The 17,207-nt window shown below is 41.1% G+C and overlaps 1 protein-coding gene across 1 annotated transcript in view; it reads right to left on the minus strand.

Annotated features, from left to right (window-relative positions):
- Positions 1 to 17,207, minus strand: part of LOC138165259 (3',5'-cyclic-AMP phosphodiesterase 4B) — a 533,960-nt gene that overhangs the window by 514,121 nt on the left and 2,632 nt on the right. The window contains exon 2 of the mRNA XM_069093395.1: positions 12,585 to 12,823. Within this exon, the coding sequence (XP_068949496.1) occupies positions 12,585 to 12,823 (239 nt within the window). The remainder of the gene's footprint in view (positions 1 to 12,584; positions 12,824 to 17,207) is intronic.

Genomic DNA, 17,207 nt, shown 5'->3' on the forward strand with positions numbered 1-17,207 from the left:
AGAGAGAGAGAGAGAGAGAGAGAGAGAGAGAGAGAGAGAGATGGAGAGACAGAGTCAAGGAATTGCTTTTCAATATAAAGCTGGTTTCCTTTATAATCCTAAATATTTCCTTTTATATACAACATTATTTCTCTAATGAATCACACTCCAGATTCCAAACAAGTGCCTGAAATTCAGTTCATCAATTATGAGGAACCTACTATGTACAAGGCACTTACCAAAGGTAAGATTCCACAGATCCCGCCTACTGACAAATCAGGAACCACCCATATAGGACAGGAGCAAGTGAGTGGTGTAGACAACACACACCTCTAGTGTGGTATAGACAATGGATGCTCCTGGTGTGCTGGAGTAATTAAGGAGTATTCTCCATGAGAGATGAAATTTCAGTTCTAACTTCCAACGCAGTGACTGCTATTTTGACAAATCAGATGACTACTGCCCGCTTCCTGGAGATTCATTTGGATATAAATCATACTAGAAGGATGGTTCTAGGAAAGGAGGCAAGACCAAAAGTTCTGACATCTTGGTCAAGAAGCTGAAGGACTCAAGGACACATGGTATTTTCTTCACTGCTGATAACTGAAGTCCTGGGTGTCAAGGGAAAGGCAGAACAGAGAAGTGGAAAACTGATAAGAACACTGATACAAACACAGAATATATATTAAAAGTGCTTCAAATAAATAAAATAAAATTTGGGAATGCCGGGCTCCTGGCCTGGGATGGAGATTGTCGAACAATGCTTGTGGAGAACAGTAGGAGTATCACAAGATTGGAAAAGGTTTAAAACATTAAGTCCTGATTTTCAAAAAGAAGAAGAAGAAATGAAGGGAGTAGAGACTATAAATCTTGAGCCGAGGAGCTTGATTCCTTATATAATGTAGACTGTATAATCCAAGAAAAGAAAGTAGTGACCACAAAGACTAAAATTGCTTCATTACCACTAGGATCACTTTGAAAGAGTTATTAGACTAAAGAGATTAAGAGAAGGCTGTAGATAACATTTATCTCCACAAAACATTTCACTAAATCTCTCAGACAATTCTTGTGGATGAGATGAAGATGTGTAGATGATAAGACCTTTTAGTGGATTTAGAGCAGGCTGAATGGCCAGACCCAAAAAATAACCATTAATGGTTTGATTTTAACTTGATAAGCAAGTGTCTATTGACCCAGGCTTCTGTTCTCTAAGTCAGCTGTGTACGATTTGGATAAAACCATAGAGAGCATGCTTATCACATCCACCATGAAAATGCCTAACACATAGGGAATTTAAATCAGGAGTCAAGATTAGGCCCAAAACATAATAGGGATAAATGTAAAGTCAACTGCACAATATCAAGCAGACTCTTTATAAGTAGGGCTACACAGTCAGTAGAGGGCCAGTCACAGAGTCAGGAAGACCTGAATTTAAAAATATCCAGCCTCAAATATTTTCTAGATGAGTTACCCTGGTCAAGTGATTTTACTTTTGTTTGCCTCAGTTTCCTTGACTGTAAAGTGGGGATAAATAACAGTACCTGCCTTGCAGGGTTGTGAGAATCAAAGGAGATAACATTTGTAAACCTTTTAGCATAGTGCCTAACACATAGTAAGTGTTATATAAATGGAAGCCATTATGATGAATGGATATCTTTTAAAAAGCTACAGATATTAAATGAAAGAAATTCTTAAATATAAATGCTAGTTTTAAAAAGCTCTTTGAAATACATATGTATATATACATATATGTATATGTATATATCTGTATACACACATATATGTGTATGATTTTCCCTTTTCTTCTCCTAGATAATAAAATCCTCAATTCATATTTACTGCTGCCATCATGGAAAGGTAATAAAGGTTTAAAATATTTTTCCCTCTGAGCCATGGGAAGCTCCAGATCAGGAGACAGATATCTGATGATCCCTCCTAAAGCCCACGTGGCATTTTAGAGAGCAAACTTAGGGGAGGGGAAATAAGACAATTAGAAGGCCTGATACACTAAATAGCTCACTCCAGCCTCATCCATCAGCCCAGGTAGAAGACTTCTCGATTTTCCACTGGTCTTGGTGCTCTCTTTCCCTTTTAAAGAGCCACCAATGACTTATCTGGAACCAAGGGAAAACATAGGTAGAGCTCCTAACCTGACCAAAAGGCAGGGTGGACATGAGAAGGAGAACTGAATCCGGCATCAGAGAATGTTCCAATCCTAGGTTCCAGTCCTAGCCCTTCCACTTCCTTTGTGAAAAAATCAATTCATCTCTCTGAGCCTCAGTTTCCTCATCAGTGAAATGATAAGGTTGGGATAGATGGCCACTGAGGTTTCTTCCAGCTCTAAATCAGCGATCCTTTTGTAAAATGATTAGGTGGGAACAAGAATGGAGTACTCCCAATTCTGAGTGCCTGGGTTCGAATTCCTCCCAGTCCCACCTGGCCCCTTCCAGTGCTAAATCTGTTGTCCTAGGAACCACGCTGGTCTAATAAAAAAGGTACAAGATTTAGAATGTGAGACCGTCCATTTGAATCTTGGGTCTGCACTTGATTCTTCCATTCCTGATAGCTATCATTCTATTTCTCTTCTGTCCTTTGTCCTGAACTCCTCACAAAAGGTCGTCCGCAATAGGGGTTTCCACTGTCTCTTCTGTCACTCTCTTCTCAAACATTAACCATTTGTTTTCCAACATCATCATTCCACCAAAACTGCTCTTTCCAAAGTTACTAATAATGTCTTAATCGCCAAATCCAATGGTCATTTCTTAGGCCTCATTCTCCTTGACCTCTTTTGACACTGTTGAACATCCTCTCTTCTCTAGGTTGTCAGGGCACCCCTCTCTCTTCGTTCTCCTCCAACCCATCTGATTGCTCCTTACCAGTCTTCTCTGCTGGATCCTCCTCTACATCATGCCCTCTAATCATAGGTCTACTCCAGGACTGTCCTGGGTCCCCATCTCTTCTCCTTCTGTTGCTAATTCACTTGGTGATCTCATCAGTTCCCATAGATTTAATTACCGTCTCTATGTTGATGATTTCTAAATTTATCTATCCTTCCTCAGTCTCTTTACTGGCTTTCAATATCCTGTCTCCAGCTGCCTTTCATACATCTCAGACTGGATGTCCAGTAGACATCTTAAACTTAACATGTCTAAATTTGAGCTCCTATTTCCCCCTAAACTCTCCTTCCCTTTCTAACTTCCCTATCATTATAGAAGACCCCAGTCTCCTCCCAGTCCCTCAGGCTCACAGCCTAGGTATCATCCTGGATTCCTCCCTCTCTCTTACCTCCCAAATCCAAGCCGTTGCAAAGGCCTGTTGAATTCACCTTTGTAGCATCTCTCAAATATCTAACATTGTCACCCCTCCAGTGCAGGCCTCTCAGATGCCCACTCCAGGACTGCACAATAGCCTGCTGAGGGGTCTGCCTGCTTCAAGTCTCTCCCCACCCAATCCATTCTCCATTCAGCCATTGAAGTGATCTCAGGTCTGACCAAGTCACCTCCTCCTTAATGAGCTCCAGTGACTCTCTATTCCCTACAGGCTCAAGTGCAAAATAGCTTCTTGGCGTTCAGAACCTGCCCCCTCCTACCTCTCCTATCTTCTTACACCTTACTCCACAACATGGACTCTTTGATTCAGTGACCCTGGTCTCCTGGGTGCTCCACAAACAAGACCATCCATCTCTGGGCTCCGGATATTCTCCCTGGCTGTCCCCCATGCTTGTGACTCTCTCCCTCCACTCTTCTGACTATTGACCTACCTGGCTTCCTTTAAGTCCCAAATCAAGTCCTACCTTCTACAGGAAGCTTTCCTGAACCCATTTCATTTCCAACTCTCCCCCTCCCCCCATTAATTATTTTCTATGTAATCTGTGCACAGCTTGCTTTGTAGATATTGTATTATGTATTGCCCAACTGGAAGTTTGGTCCCTAGTCCCTAGGTCCCTTCCTTCCTTTTTTTCCCTTTTCTTTCTCCTTTTCTCCTGTTTGCCTTCTCTTTCCCCTTCCCCTTCTCCTTCCTTTCTTCTCTCTCTTCATAGGGTATCACATCCTTACCTGCCTGTGCTTGGCCCAATTTAATCTCTGAAACTTTTTTTCTTGTTTTGTTTTGTTTTTCTCTTAAAGACCATCCTTAACCCCAAATCACTGGTCCCAGATCAAGCTCTAGTTGGTCACTGTTTGGGCCTTGATTATCTCAGATAACAACTATTTCTGTTCTGGCCAGAAATCCTGAAGGTCTTCCCCTTCCAGATCTTTTTTTTTTATTTAATTAATTTGTTTATTTACTTTTAGTTTACAGCATTCCTTTCCACGGTACCTTGAGTTTCGGATTTTCTCTCTGTCCCTCTCCTCCTCCCATCCTGTCATGATGGCATGCACTCAAATACCGGATCTACAAATATCTTCACATTAATCAGTAGTCAGGTTGTAAAGAAGGAATATAACCAGTGGAATGATCAGTGGGAAAGAGGAAACAAAACAAAACAAGAAAAAGAAACAGAGCAAGCCGTCGTTTCGATCTGCATTCAGACTCTGCAGCTCTCTCTTTGGAGGTGGGTGTCATTTTCAATCATGAGTCTTTTAGAGTCGTCTTATAAGCTTCCATTGCTAAGAAGAGCCCAGTCTATCAGAGACGATTGTCACACATACGTGGTGTCTGTTATCGTGTACAGATTTCTCCTGAATTTGCTCTTCTCACTCAGCATCAGTTTATATAATTCTCTCCAGGTTATTATGAAGTCCATCTGCTCCTCATTCCTTATAGCACAGTAGTATTCCACTACATTCATATACCACAACTTTTTCAGCCATTCCCCAATTGATGGGCATCCCCTTAATTTCCAATTCTTTGCCACCACAGAAAGAGCTGCTATAAACATTTTTGTACATACGGGTCCCTCCTCCCACTGCTCTGGTCTCTTTGGGACAGAACCTAGAAGTGGTATTGCTGGGTCAAAGGGTGTGCACTTATTTATAGCCCTTTGGGTATAGTTCCAGATTGCTCTTCAGAATGGTTGGATCAGTTCACAACTCCACTAACAGTGAATTAGTGTTCCAAATTTTTCATATCCTCTCCAGCATTTGTCATTTTCCTGTTTTGTCATCTTAGCCAATCTGACCAATGAGATGTGGTACCTTAGAGTTGTTTTGATTTGCATTTCTCTAATCAATAGCGATTTTAGAGCATTTTTCATATGCTTATAGATATCTTTAATTTCATATTCTGTACATATCCTTTGACCATTTATCAATTGGGGAGTGGCTTGTATTCTTCCAGATCTATTTTTTTAAAGGCCATTCTTTGCTTCGTTTTTCTAACTAATCTAAATCACTGACTTCCTCAGTCAAAGTGAGACCTGTTAAAGACCTTAGCTTGAAAAGACCAAGTTCCCCCAGTGCATTCTGGGCCATCTCCAGCCATCCTGATCCATATCAGGCCACTGGAACCAGACAGCTCTGGAGAGGGAATGCGCCTTGTGGCCTTGCCCAGTCCTCCCTCACATCTAATTCACTTGCATGTCATGGCATCACTTCCCTGAAGTCATGGTCCTCTTTGAGAAGGAAGGACAAACAGCATTTGTTTGTATCTCACCTACCCATTCTACTGCAAGCTCCGTGAGGGCAGAGACTGCCATTTGTCTCTTTTTTGCACCCCCAGTGCTGTGCCTGGCACATAGAAGATGTTCAGTGAATGTTTATCACTTGATTGATTCTAGTTGTTGAGGTTAAGATTGATCCTGTACCATTTTCTTACTGATTCTATTTACAAGCAATTGATTGTGCACCATAGCTTCTTAAGTCATGGTTCTTTGATTCTGAACTTAGTTCTGAGTTTCACTGGATAGTAAAGGGTTAAATTTAAAAATCCAGCTCTCCTTGTCTCAACGAATTTTGCTAACTTAGGGAACTACGTGTGAAAGAAAGGGATTTAGCCCTGATATCTTCACTCCATCAAGCTATCTTAAGAGGATGTCTGTTTGGCTGTCCACAAGTCTGGGCTGCTATCTCTCACCTGGAATCAAACAATGAACATTCCTTAGTTTCTTGAGTTAAGAGGGAATTGTTGCCAGCCCCCATCATCAAATTTTGAACCAATCATGTTGTTCCCTGAGCCTTAGCTTTGTAACCAGTCATTTTGTACTAAATCCCCTGATGTCATCTTCCCTATTATAGTTTTTTTTTTCTGCACTCCCCCAACCACATATTAGGGGAACTGTCCTTTTCCTCAGGGTATTTAGCATAAATCGAGGCAATCCATTGACCCATTTATTACCAGGTAGCATGCCCCTGCTAATAAATGTTATCTTGTTTGGAAAGCTGCTTCAGTTGACCTTTTTATCAAATTTCACTAGAGAAAATAAATGTCTTCACCTTTCCTCATCTGCAAAATGTTGGGGCTGGATGGAAAGATCTAAATCCTATGACCCCATGATCCTATCCCAATAGCAATGTTAACATCAGTGCTCTTCTCTCAGAAGGGAAGTCAGAGCATACTACTCAGAAACAGGGGGGAGGTCCTGAAACCAGCGGATGAATCGTATAGAACACAAGCGACAGTGTCCATGGAAAACACCCCCAGGTATGCCTTGGACAAAAATCTGTGAAGAGAATTTGTGCCCTGCTAGCTAACAGCAGAGCGCGGAGGGGGCATGCCTCGCAATCACTTTGCCAAGACAGAAGATGTCAGGGTGGCAGAGCTTGGTGAAGAGCAAGCAGATACGCGTCTCGCCAGCATCCCCTCCTTGTGCCAACTTTGGCTGAGTTTATGGCATTTGCACACAGTATCTGTGGTTATTTTGATCCCGGAAACAGAGCTTTGAGATCAGCGGATGAAAGGCAGTAGGGAAGGAGACAATATTTAATTGAAATCCCCACCAGGCTGTCACCTTGTGATAGACTGTGGGTGCAATAAAAAACCGCCAGTGTCTGCTAACCCCTCCTTCTTTGAACCATCCTCTGCCACCTTGGCTCATGAATAAAATAATCAGCCAATGAGCACAACTGTCCTCAGGTTCCAAAAGTTAATGTGAGGACAAAGTGGAGTTTGAGACTTTGGGCCAGGAGACAGCAAGGCAAAGGAGTGCCTCGATGGAACCATTCTGTTCAGAAGGGAAATCTTCATAGATGCAGGGTAACACCCTAAGACAGAAAGGTGGGAGGTGGGAAATAGGTGAATGTGCATTAAGATGTCAGAGGCAGCATTGCTGGTAAGATGTGTATCAGTAAAACCAATTTTAAAACTATTTTTTATGGGGCAACTGGGTGATGCAGTGAATAGATCACAGGCCCTGGAGTCAGAAGGACCTGAGTTCAAATTCGGCATCAGACACTGAACACTTACTAGCTGTGTGACCTTAGGCAAGTCACTTAACCCCAATTGCCCTGCCTTCTCCCCCTCCAAAAAGCAATATATATATGTATATATATATATACATATATATATATTAATCTTATTTTTACTTTTTCTCCTGAATAGCCTTTTTTTTATAACCAATTACCTGTAAAGATAGTTTTCAACATTCATTTTGTAAGAGTTCCAAATTTTTCTCCCCCCTCCTCCCCAAGAAACAAGCAATCTAATATACACATTGTATAACCATTTTGAAAAGCCATTTGGAATTATGCAAACCAATAGCTAAAATATTCACATACTTGAACCCAGAGATTCCCCTCGAGGAGTGTCCCTCAAGGAAGCCATTTGTAAAAAGAAAGACTCAATGTGCCCTGAAATATTTCTGACAGTACTCTCCATTACACCCAACAAACCAGGAACGAAGCAGATGTGGCTGGATTAGGGAATGACTCACTGAACTCTGGCACTACAGGAAATGCCGAGTATAATGAACAGAGAACCATGGGAAAGCTCCCCTGAGCCAATACAAAGTGAACATAGGCAGAGGCAGGAAAACAAAATGCATCATGACCACAACAATGTAAATGGAAAAAATAACTGTCCAAAACACTCCAGAATGAATATTTTGAAGTACTAGCCATGATATTTGGACCCTCTACCCCACTGACATCAAACTCAATTAGAAACAATAGCTACTAAACACTACATAAAGATCTCTGCAAACTTTATATTCACTCAGAAAGTCACATATTAGCATTATCTATGCTCTATTGCATTTTGTTAAATATTTCCCAAATTCATTATAATCTGGTACCAGTCTCACTCTGGAATGCTGTGGGTCACAATGGGCTATGTGTCTGACACCTCTGCTCTACACTCACCCCAGTACCTGGCACATAGTAATAATAATCCTTCATAAATCCTTGTTGATTGACTATGCCCCTGTAACTCCCAAAATAAGAACTTGTAATTATATCTGGAGATTGGCCCAAGACATAAACCTGGAGGTACCATGTTTCACTCCTCATCAGGACTCACTTAGGTAGATTCTGCCTAACTGAAAAGCCATCGGTAACCCTGAGACACTGCACCAAGACTACCCCACGAAAAGGCACACAACCTTTGTTTATCCTTAGTTTAACTCAAGTTCCAATATTAGGCCATTAACCTCAGAGCTATAAGTGGATAAGAAAACAGGCTTCTGATATTATTTTCAGCTCACTGTGCTGAGAAAGCACTTTACAAACCTTAATATGGCATAGAAAATTAAATCATGGTTACATAAGTATTTCTTTGCTTATGGAGTCCATGTTCACCATTGAAGTAACCCCAGTAGCCCAAGTGGTAATAGGTGGCCATTTTCCCCCTCAAGTTAGAGTCCTGGGTTATGGAATTCTTTATTTCAGACACCCAGAGGCCACTGAAAAAGTGAGTGGTAATGAGGATGAGTCAGGCTGAAAAAGCCTGCATCCCTCTGATTTCCAATCAAATATTCTTTCAAATAGAGTGTACAGTCAGAATGTTCACTGTTCCCTTCAGTACATGCTGTAAGGACAGATGTAGTTTTAAGGGAACTGTAATAAGGAAATAACTTTTTAAGAAGAACATTAATATCTGATTGAATGAGTTTCTGCTGAAATTATCAATGTGGGCATTTGCTCAAAAACTTGTTCACAGTTTTATAAAACCAAGTCTACCATTTCACAAAATTGTTGAATATCAGAGTAAGAAGGAGTTTTGATGGCCATCTAGTATAACCCATACATGGACAGCAATCCTCTCAATAGCATACTGATAAGTAGTTACGGAGTCTTTATTTGAAGAGGAATCTATCACCTCCGAATGCAGCCCATTTCTACTTTTAAGCAGGTCTAATTATTTGAAAGATTTTTTTTTCCAGATATCAACTCTAAATTAGCCTCTTTGTGACTTACACCCATCTATCCTCATCGTTGACTGGAGCCAATCAGAGCAAGTGACCCCCCTTTCACATAAGAGCATTTCAGATACTTGAAGACAACTGCCACATCCCAGTCCCATTCTCTAGGACGTTTCATGAAACCTCTTGGGCTATGAGCTTGAGATACTGCAAAACATTCTCTGAGAACTATTCAGTGACCAATATAATTAAAGCACAGAAAGGCAGTGGCAATCTTGTTCACATGTCTTCAGGTATCCACAGAGCACATGCACACACATGTAAAGCTTCCTGTCTATGATTTAGTAGATAGGTCTTAGCCAATTGTGCAGAAGTAGTTTGAGAACCGTCCAAAGTAGGATGGGTTGCTTTGGGAAGTAGGACGGTCCCCTCCTTAGGGGTCTTCAAGCAAGGACTGGATGACCACTTATTGAAGATGTTCTAAAGGAGATGTTTTCAGGGATAAGTTGAACCTGGTGGTCACTGAGGTCCCTCCCAACTGCAAATTGTATGCTACCCACAGAGATTCAGCAATGTGCAAAGAATCACAGGTAAAATTCAAAGCCACGTCTTCTGGATTCCAAGCCTAGCATTCCATCCATTATGGTGCCAATGTTTTTCACAGTTTCTTTGTATCCCTAATGTTGAGCACAGTACAGGTACACAGTACACAGTAGGCAATTAATAAATGTTTGTTGATGTTATCTGTCATAGGAAACATGCACTACAACAATGTAGTGCCTTCATTTCTGTATGAACTGCAGAGAAATGAAGGCTGGCAACATATGCCAGAGTCCTAGTTTGGGAAATTCCAACCAGCTTTGCTAAGGAATTCTCAGCATACACTCTGTCTGGAAGGATACAGGCCTTGATTTCTGAAATGGTGCAAATTTACTCAACTCCTGGTTTATAAGGCACATTTAATCCCATGGAGGGACAGATGGTGGATCCTAAATATAAAACTGGTGGCAGTCTCTAAGAATCTAAAGCTGAGATCATGCCTGTGTCCAGACAGGGGGAATGAATTGACTTTGGGATCTTTTAACTATTGAATTGCAGTAAAATGACTCATCTGTTATTATACAATAATATTATAGAAAAATATTATACAATTATATTAATGATCTCAGTGATATATTTCCATCACTACAAGGGGCTTTTGGTGAGGAGCTCACTCTCCCAGGAAGAGTAGCAAGGTGGTGCATTGGATACAGTGCTGGCCATGGAGTCAGGAGGCCCTGAGTTCAAATCTGTGCTTAGTCACTTCACAGCTATGGGGCCCTAGGCAAACCACCACTGCCTGCCTCAGTTTCCTCACTGGTAAAATAGGGATAATAGCGGCACCTACTTCCCAGAGTTGTGGCAAGGATAAAATGAGTACTTATGAAGTACTTGCCAAACCTAAAAGGGCTACATAAATGTCAGTTTTGGGTGCTGTTGTTTAGATGTCATATCAGAAAACATCAGTTAGAGCCTGTTCTGCAAATGATACTTGTAATAAGCAGACTGAGATACAAGTTTGAGTGACTCGTCCAAGTTCATTCAACTAGCGGCTAGGTGGCGCAGTGAGTAAGAGCGCCAGCCCCGGAGTCAGGAGGACCCGGGATCAGTTCCGGCCTCAGATACTTAACACTCACCCAAAAAACTGGCCGTGTAACCTTGAGCAAGTTACTTAACACCGATTGCTTTAAAAAAATGTTTAAGGGGGCGGCCAGCTGGCTCAGCGAGTAAGAGCACTGGCTCCAGTGTCGGGATGACCTGGATCAAATCTGGGCTCAGATACTCAGCACCACACCCAGAAATAACTGGCCATGTAACCTTGAGCAAGTTACTTAGCCCCGATTGCTTAAAAAAATGTTTAAGAAGCCATGTTTTCACTAGGAGAAAGTGGAGAAGTGGAGAACTTAAGATGCAGCATTCTGTAGTGGGAAGAGAATTGGATTTGGGAGCAGGAGATCTGAATTCAATCCTGCTTCTGCCACCTTCAACCTGTGTGACCTTGGACAAGTCAATGCCCTTTTCTGCTCCTCAATTTACTCTTCTGTGAAATGGAGGAGTTGGACTAGATCACCTACCAGGATGTTTCAATGTCTGAACCTATGATTCTTTTATCCTTGTAGTATACAAGCCTGGATGCACAGAAATTCATTGAGAAGCTCACTACAATTCATTGAGGGAAGAATCGAGCACATGACTTGATGTATTTCTGCATTCCTACAACATCAACAGAAAGTTGCATACCACTTGTTGGCAAGGGATGTAAATAGATTTTTCAAACATGATCTAGCAGAGATAAACCGCTCAAAGCCAATCCAGATATCCCCAAATCTTCCTCTGCTATGCTAATCTCTAATCCCCCAAGCATTTCCTCTATGAGTCAATATATACAATATAGACCAACATATTCTTTTGCTAATCCAAGTTGGGATGGCCAAGACACTCCCTCCTGCCTCCTCTACACACCCATGGCAGTCAATCTAGTCATTCCAAAATATTCTTTAAGAGCCAACCTAAAATTGCCAAGATATCCTTCCCACAGCCAGATTCAGGACCCGTTTTGACAACACATTATGATTTTCAAGACATCATAAATATTGAGTGAAGAGAGGATGATAGCAGGAAGAACAGGATAAGAAAAGGATCTGGACCTTCGATTTCATTAGTAGAAGAAATTCTCAAACTAAGCAGCTCCCTCTCCCAAATCAGACCAGCAGCGTCTTTCCAATTTGCCGTTTAAGAGATTTGTTTCGAGCACCAACAAATTAAATCACTTGCCCGGGGTCAATTCACCAGTGTGTGTCAAAGGCAGGACCTGAACCCAGGTTTTCTGGACCTCTAGTCTGCTTCTCTAACCACCATAGCATGTTGCGTCTTTAACAAAAAGAACAGCAATGAACAAATGCACTCATGACTTCAGTGACGAGAAATATTATTCTAATTGGTATTTCAAACAAGATTTAGTTTTATTGGATTGAACTTTTTTGGTTTGTTTTGGATACATACCACCAAAGCAGTCTTAAAACAGCTAAGGCCCATGACACCAGCTTTCTCTGCCCTTTGCCATTATGAAAACATCTCTTGGTTCCTATTTACATACATGGCTGCTCAAATCAAAACTCCTTCACGTTATCTTCCAGAAAATAGTTTCACTGTTAAGAAGCCACAGTGTGAAGCGACAAGAGACCCACACTCCCCAAAGGCCGATAACTGTTTCAAGGAGAAGCAATAATTTAAATGAGAAGAGTAAAGCCCTTGGCAGCCCTGCAGCAGGGCTAGGAAACAGCACTTGGTAAATTAAATTTTAATCCAGAAATTTAATTTGGAAGCCACTTACCTCTCTTGGCTTACGGTAGTGATGGCAATGCTTGGAAGCGTCAGCAAAGGTAGAGTGGTGGGTCTAGAAATGCTATCTCCATCAGGCGTCCTGGCTCGTTCTGACTGTCTCTGGGATAGTGGAGGCAACTGGAGGTTCCCAGAGCAGCATCTCCTCCCCCTCCACAGGTCAATCCCCAGGGTATTGCTGGAGGAACTGTAAGATTTACTCAGGCTGCATTCCAAGTAGTCCTTAACATTCTGGACCAAAAAGAAGGAAAAGAAAAGAAAAGGGAAACAGTAAATTATGAACACAATGGACATTTCACTGAGTAATATAAGCAGAATCCACACAATCAGTCCCCACAGTGGCTATGATGCATAAATGCAAAGATCACAAAAATGAAATCCAACACCAAGTAATAGAAAACCCAATAAAGATCCCAGAGAGGACAGAGTTGAAGATACTCCCTCCCTCATGGCAGAGAGGTAGGGGACTAAATTTTCCATATGTACAGCCAAGAGAGAGGAGGAATCTCTCACTGTCTTCTCTGGGAACTTCATTGGTTTTCCTTTCCATTTATACATCATAATCATTGTGGACATTGATCTTTGATTTCTGTTTATTTCACTTTAGAATATTCATTTTGCTACTAAGAGTTCAATGTCTCCCAAATTCAGGGCCCTTTTCACTGAACCATTATCTGATATCCTGACTTTAGGATATGTCTGCAAAACATGGGCATACATCTCTAATGCTTCTAATATATAAATATAATCAATATAAACATAATTCTCAAGAAAATTACAACCTTAGGCCTAAATCAAATATAGTTAACTACCAATTATCTCCAGCAAATTTTCAAGCCCTGTCTGATCTCTCTCTGCATCCCGGTGTGCCTGCAGGAAATGTTCCACCACTCATCAGCTGGCATATATTCAAAGAAGGAACATTAATTTTAATATTAGCCTCAGGAAAGTATAATACAGAAAATAAATTTTCTGTTTATAATAATAATAATAATAAATACCCATCAGCTACAGTGTTCCAAGTAAGAAATATCTGGGGATAGTTGAAGATTATCTACCCTGTCCATTCCTAGTACCCTGATGACCTCTTGTTTAAGAACCAGTAACTATGAGTGCTATCAGTAAAGAAAAATCTGAAAGTAACTCTCTTACCAAAAGAGAAAAGAAGGAAGGGAAAAGTTAAGTTACATAAGGACAGACAAAAATGTAAGCTTATTGACACATGTTAACATTCAAGCTAGGGAAAACTAACATAGATACACAACAGATGATGTGAGTTTGCCTAAACCTCCCCCTCCCCATTTTTTTTCTTTTTACTACACTTGTTATTTTGTGGGTATAGGGACCTCCTCCCAAGGGAACTCTCTCCAGCAATCCAGACCAGTAACTGTAGTAAAACTTGGAGCCTTCGAGAGATACTTGAGGCGGAGGGCGGGACACTGAGAGGACAAGGACCTTGACCAGAGAGATGCATTCTGTATATATCAGTAGCAAGACTTGAATCCAGGTTTTCTCAACTCCAAAGGCAACTGGATAATTTCTATCTTTCTTTTCTAAATCTCCATTTAATTTAGAACATGCTGGGGTCTGGAATCCTTCCAATTCCTCCAGCTTAGAGAGAAAGGGATCAGTCCTCCCGTCACTGCTGCGCCAGCCTGGTGGGCACTCCCACTTGACCGTTAGCCACTTGGTTTTCCAACCTCGTGGAAGTGACAAAGGCAATGATAAACAGCAGAGGACCTAGCTTGGGCTCCTTCTCAAGGATGAAGTCACATTAAAAGGTGATTTGTATTAGTGGCCTACAGGCAAGTGAAACAAGTTTCTGTGTTTCTATACAGTGATATACAATCAGATAAAGAACGAATGTAGCCTATGTACATGAGCTACACATATTGCACACATACATGTAAACATATGTAAATGCATATGTGTCGTATATACATTCAGGCACATATACAGTATATTATATAATGCTCACGTGCATATGCGCGTACAACACAAATGTGCAGGTACTCGTATACGTACACATGTTTGTATACATGCATGTATGTGCATGTAAATGTGTGTACATGCTGTTTAAGTTCTCTATCAAACTGCCTATTTAGCCATTATTCATTCCTTTGCCATCCCTTGTGTTAGACACTCTGAAAATCGGGCTCAGACCTGAACAAGATGGGCAGAGCAGACCAGGTTGCCTTCAGGAAATCACAAAGTTCTTTTAATCCAACTTTTGGGAGGTGATTATTTGTCTCTTATATTGGTAACGATTTGCTATTGGGAAGATCCAGGATTTTTTCCCTTCTTGTTTCCTCATCCTCTGCTCTGTCAGATCAGCCCTTGAGGAGTGGGACTAATAATAAGATTGGATTTAACTTTCTCCTCAGTCTTGTTCAGAATTCACCCAAGTGGGGAAGTCCATTGTGTTCTGCTCAGGCTTCAGAAAGATTGTCTAGATCAGAGGTGGGGACCCTGTGGCCTCAAGGTGAAATGTGACCTTCTAGGTCCTCAAGTGAAGTCCTTTGGTGAAATGCAAACTTCATAGAACAATTCCCTTTAATAAAAAGATTTATTCTGTAAAACTTGAACTCAGTCAAAAGGTCACACCCAAGGACCTGGAAAGCCACATGTGACCTCAAGGCTACAGATTTCCCACCCCTGATCTAGATTGCCCATGCTGAGGAGGGGTCTAGAAATAAAAATGACATAATTGAAGTCACATCCCCCAACCCCTTATTAAAATAGGTCTAACTCTTTTTATAATATTTATTCTTCTCATTAATTATTAACCAATCAGACTTGATTGCTGCTTGTCAGGAATACCCACTCTTCCAAAGGCATATAAGCATCAAGAAGTCACCATGATCCATCTTTAGTTTGAGAGAAATGGTCAAACAACCATCTTTTTATTAATCACTCACTACCCATAAAATGATTAATTAATATTTCTCAAACTTTTTATACATCACACTTTCTCTGTGAAACAGAAGCCTATCTTTGAAATATCAAATCTGGCATTTGTTATATGTCTGAGACATGGAAAATTAAAATCTACATAAAAGGAAACCTGAGGATCACCAAAGGTCAATAGAGGTGCCCTTGAGCGACAGCAGCACATTATAGAAAGGAATTACATGTGAAAAGATTAACAAAATACAGAATCAAAGAGGTGCATGTAAGAAAAACCAGACGGACTAATGGGCCCATAGCAAAAGAGAAAGATCACGAAGGGAGAGGCCACCGGTTCCACTGGTCTCCTCACAACATGGAAGGGACAGAAAGCATGTCCTCAACATATGAACTGAGAGGAAACACTGGACACAAGTCACCCAAGAGGCAGAGATGAGTCTGGATCTGCATCACTGGACAGAGTGCCCACGGGTCCATTGGTAGACTGGACAACATTTAACTAAATGTAATATAATTGTACATAATATATAATGGTACATAATATAACAGTACATAAAATACCAGTAAAGATCCAACTTGATCCTGTCCTTATTAATGTCCAACAAGGAAACAAGCATTTATGTAGCTTTTATTGTGTGCCAGGCAGTGCTGAACCCCTAACAAATGTCTTATTTGATCCTTACAACAATCTTTGGAAATAGGTACTATTATTTTCATCTCCATTGTATAGATGAGGAAACTGAGGAAAACAAGGTTAAATTACTTGCCCAAGGTCACACAGCTAGTAAATGCTGAGATTGGTTTTGAACTTAGATCTTCCTGCCATTAGGCCCAGCCCTTTCACCACCACGGTCACCAAGTTGTCCAGAAGTCAGAGGCTGTGTGTGCTTTCTGTAGCTGAATATTGTACATTCCCATATTTACATAGCTTCCAGTTTCACTGGGTAAATGAGCTAACTTCTACCCAAAGCAGTTCTACAATTCCAGTCAGTAAATTAGGAAAAAAGGTACAATGTCTAGTTCCATTGAAGTGACTTCATTCCAAGTGGGCAGTGTGCCTGTCCCTGATAGTCTGAACACAGACTGTTTTTGAGCCAGAGCCAGAGAGGCCTCCCCGCTTGTAATGGTAACAGAATTTGAAGATCTTCCCAGCCCCTTATTAAGCCTCACCTGGAGCCCAACAAGAGAAGCTTGCTTAGGGGAGGCTTGTTTTTCAGGAAGAGCCACACCTTTTGTTATTTCATAATTAGGCAGTGCATCAGGAAGGTTGTGATGGTCTCTGACCCTGGAGAAGGCTCTATATATACCCTAAGGTGAGGTTTTGCTTTGAGGCTCACTTATGGTAAGAGTTGTGTGATTTGACCAGATGAGACTCTGGGCAGCCATTAAGGATCCCCCCGGCTTTGAAAAGCCACATGTTGGTACTTCTCTCTCTGGTGACTAACACTGTATGTATGTAATGGTCAGACACCTGTCTGTTGGTCTGTTGAACTGTATAATTTTCTCTGTATTTTTTGTCTGCTTGTAATTTCTGTTTGTATTTTCTGAAGTTGAAGGTGCTGACTTTTTGCCTGAGCCAAGTGAATGATATATGTTTGATTAAACTAAGATTGTTAACCCCTTTTGAGTAGCTTTCCTTTAGAAAAGCAGATCAAAGAACCTGGGCTAGCAGCCATTCGTATGCTAGGGTGCTTGCTGCTACATAGCA

Source organism: Petaurus breviceps, unplaced genomic scaffold (assembly GCF_028583685.1).
Source record: "Petaurus breviceps papuanus isolate PSGF00001 unplaced genomic scaffold, PetGlider_PUasm1.0 208, whole genome shotgun sequence".
Lineage (NCBI taxonomy): Eukaryota > Metazoa > Chordata > Mammalia > Diprotodontia > Petauridae > Petaurus > Petaurus breviceps.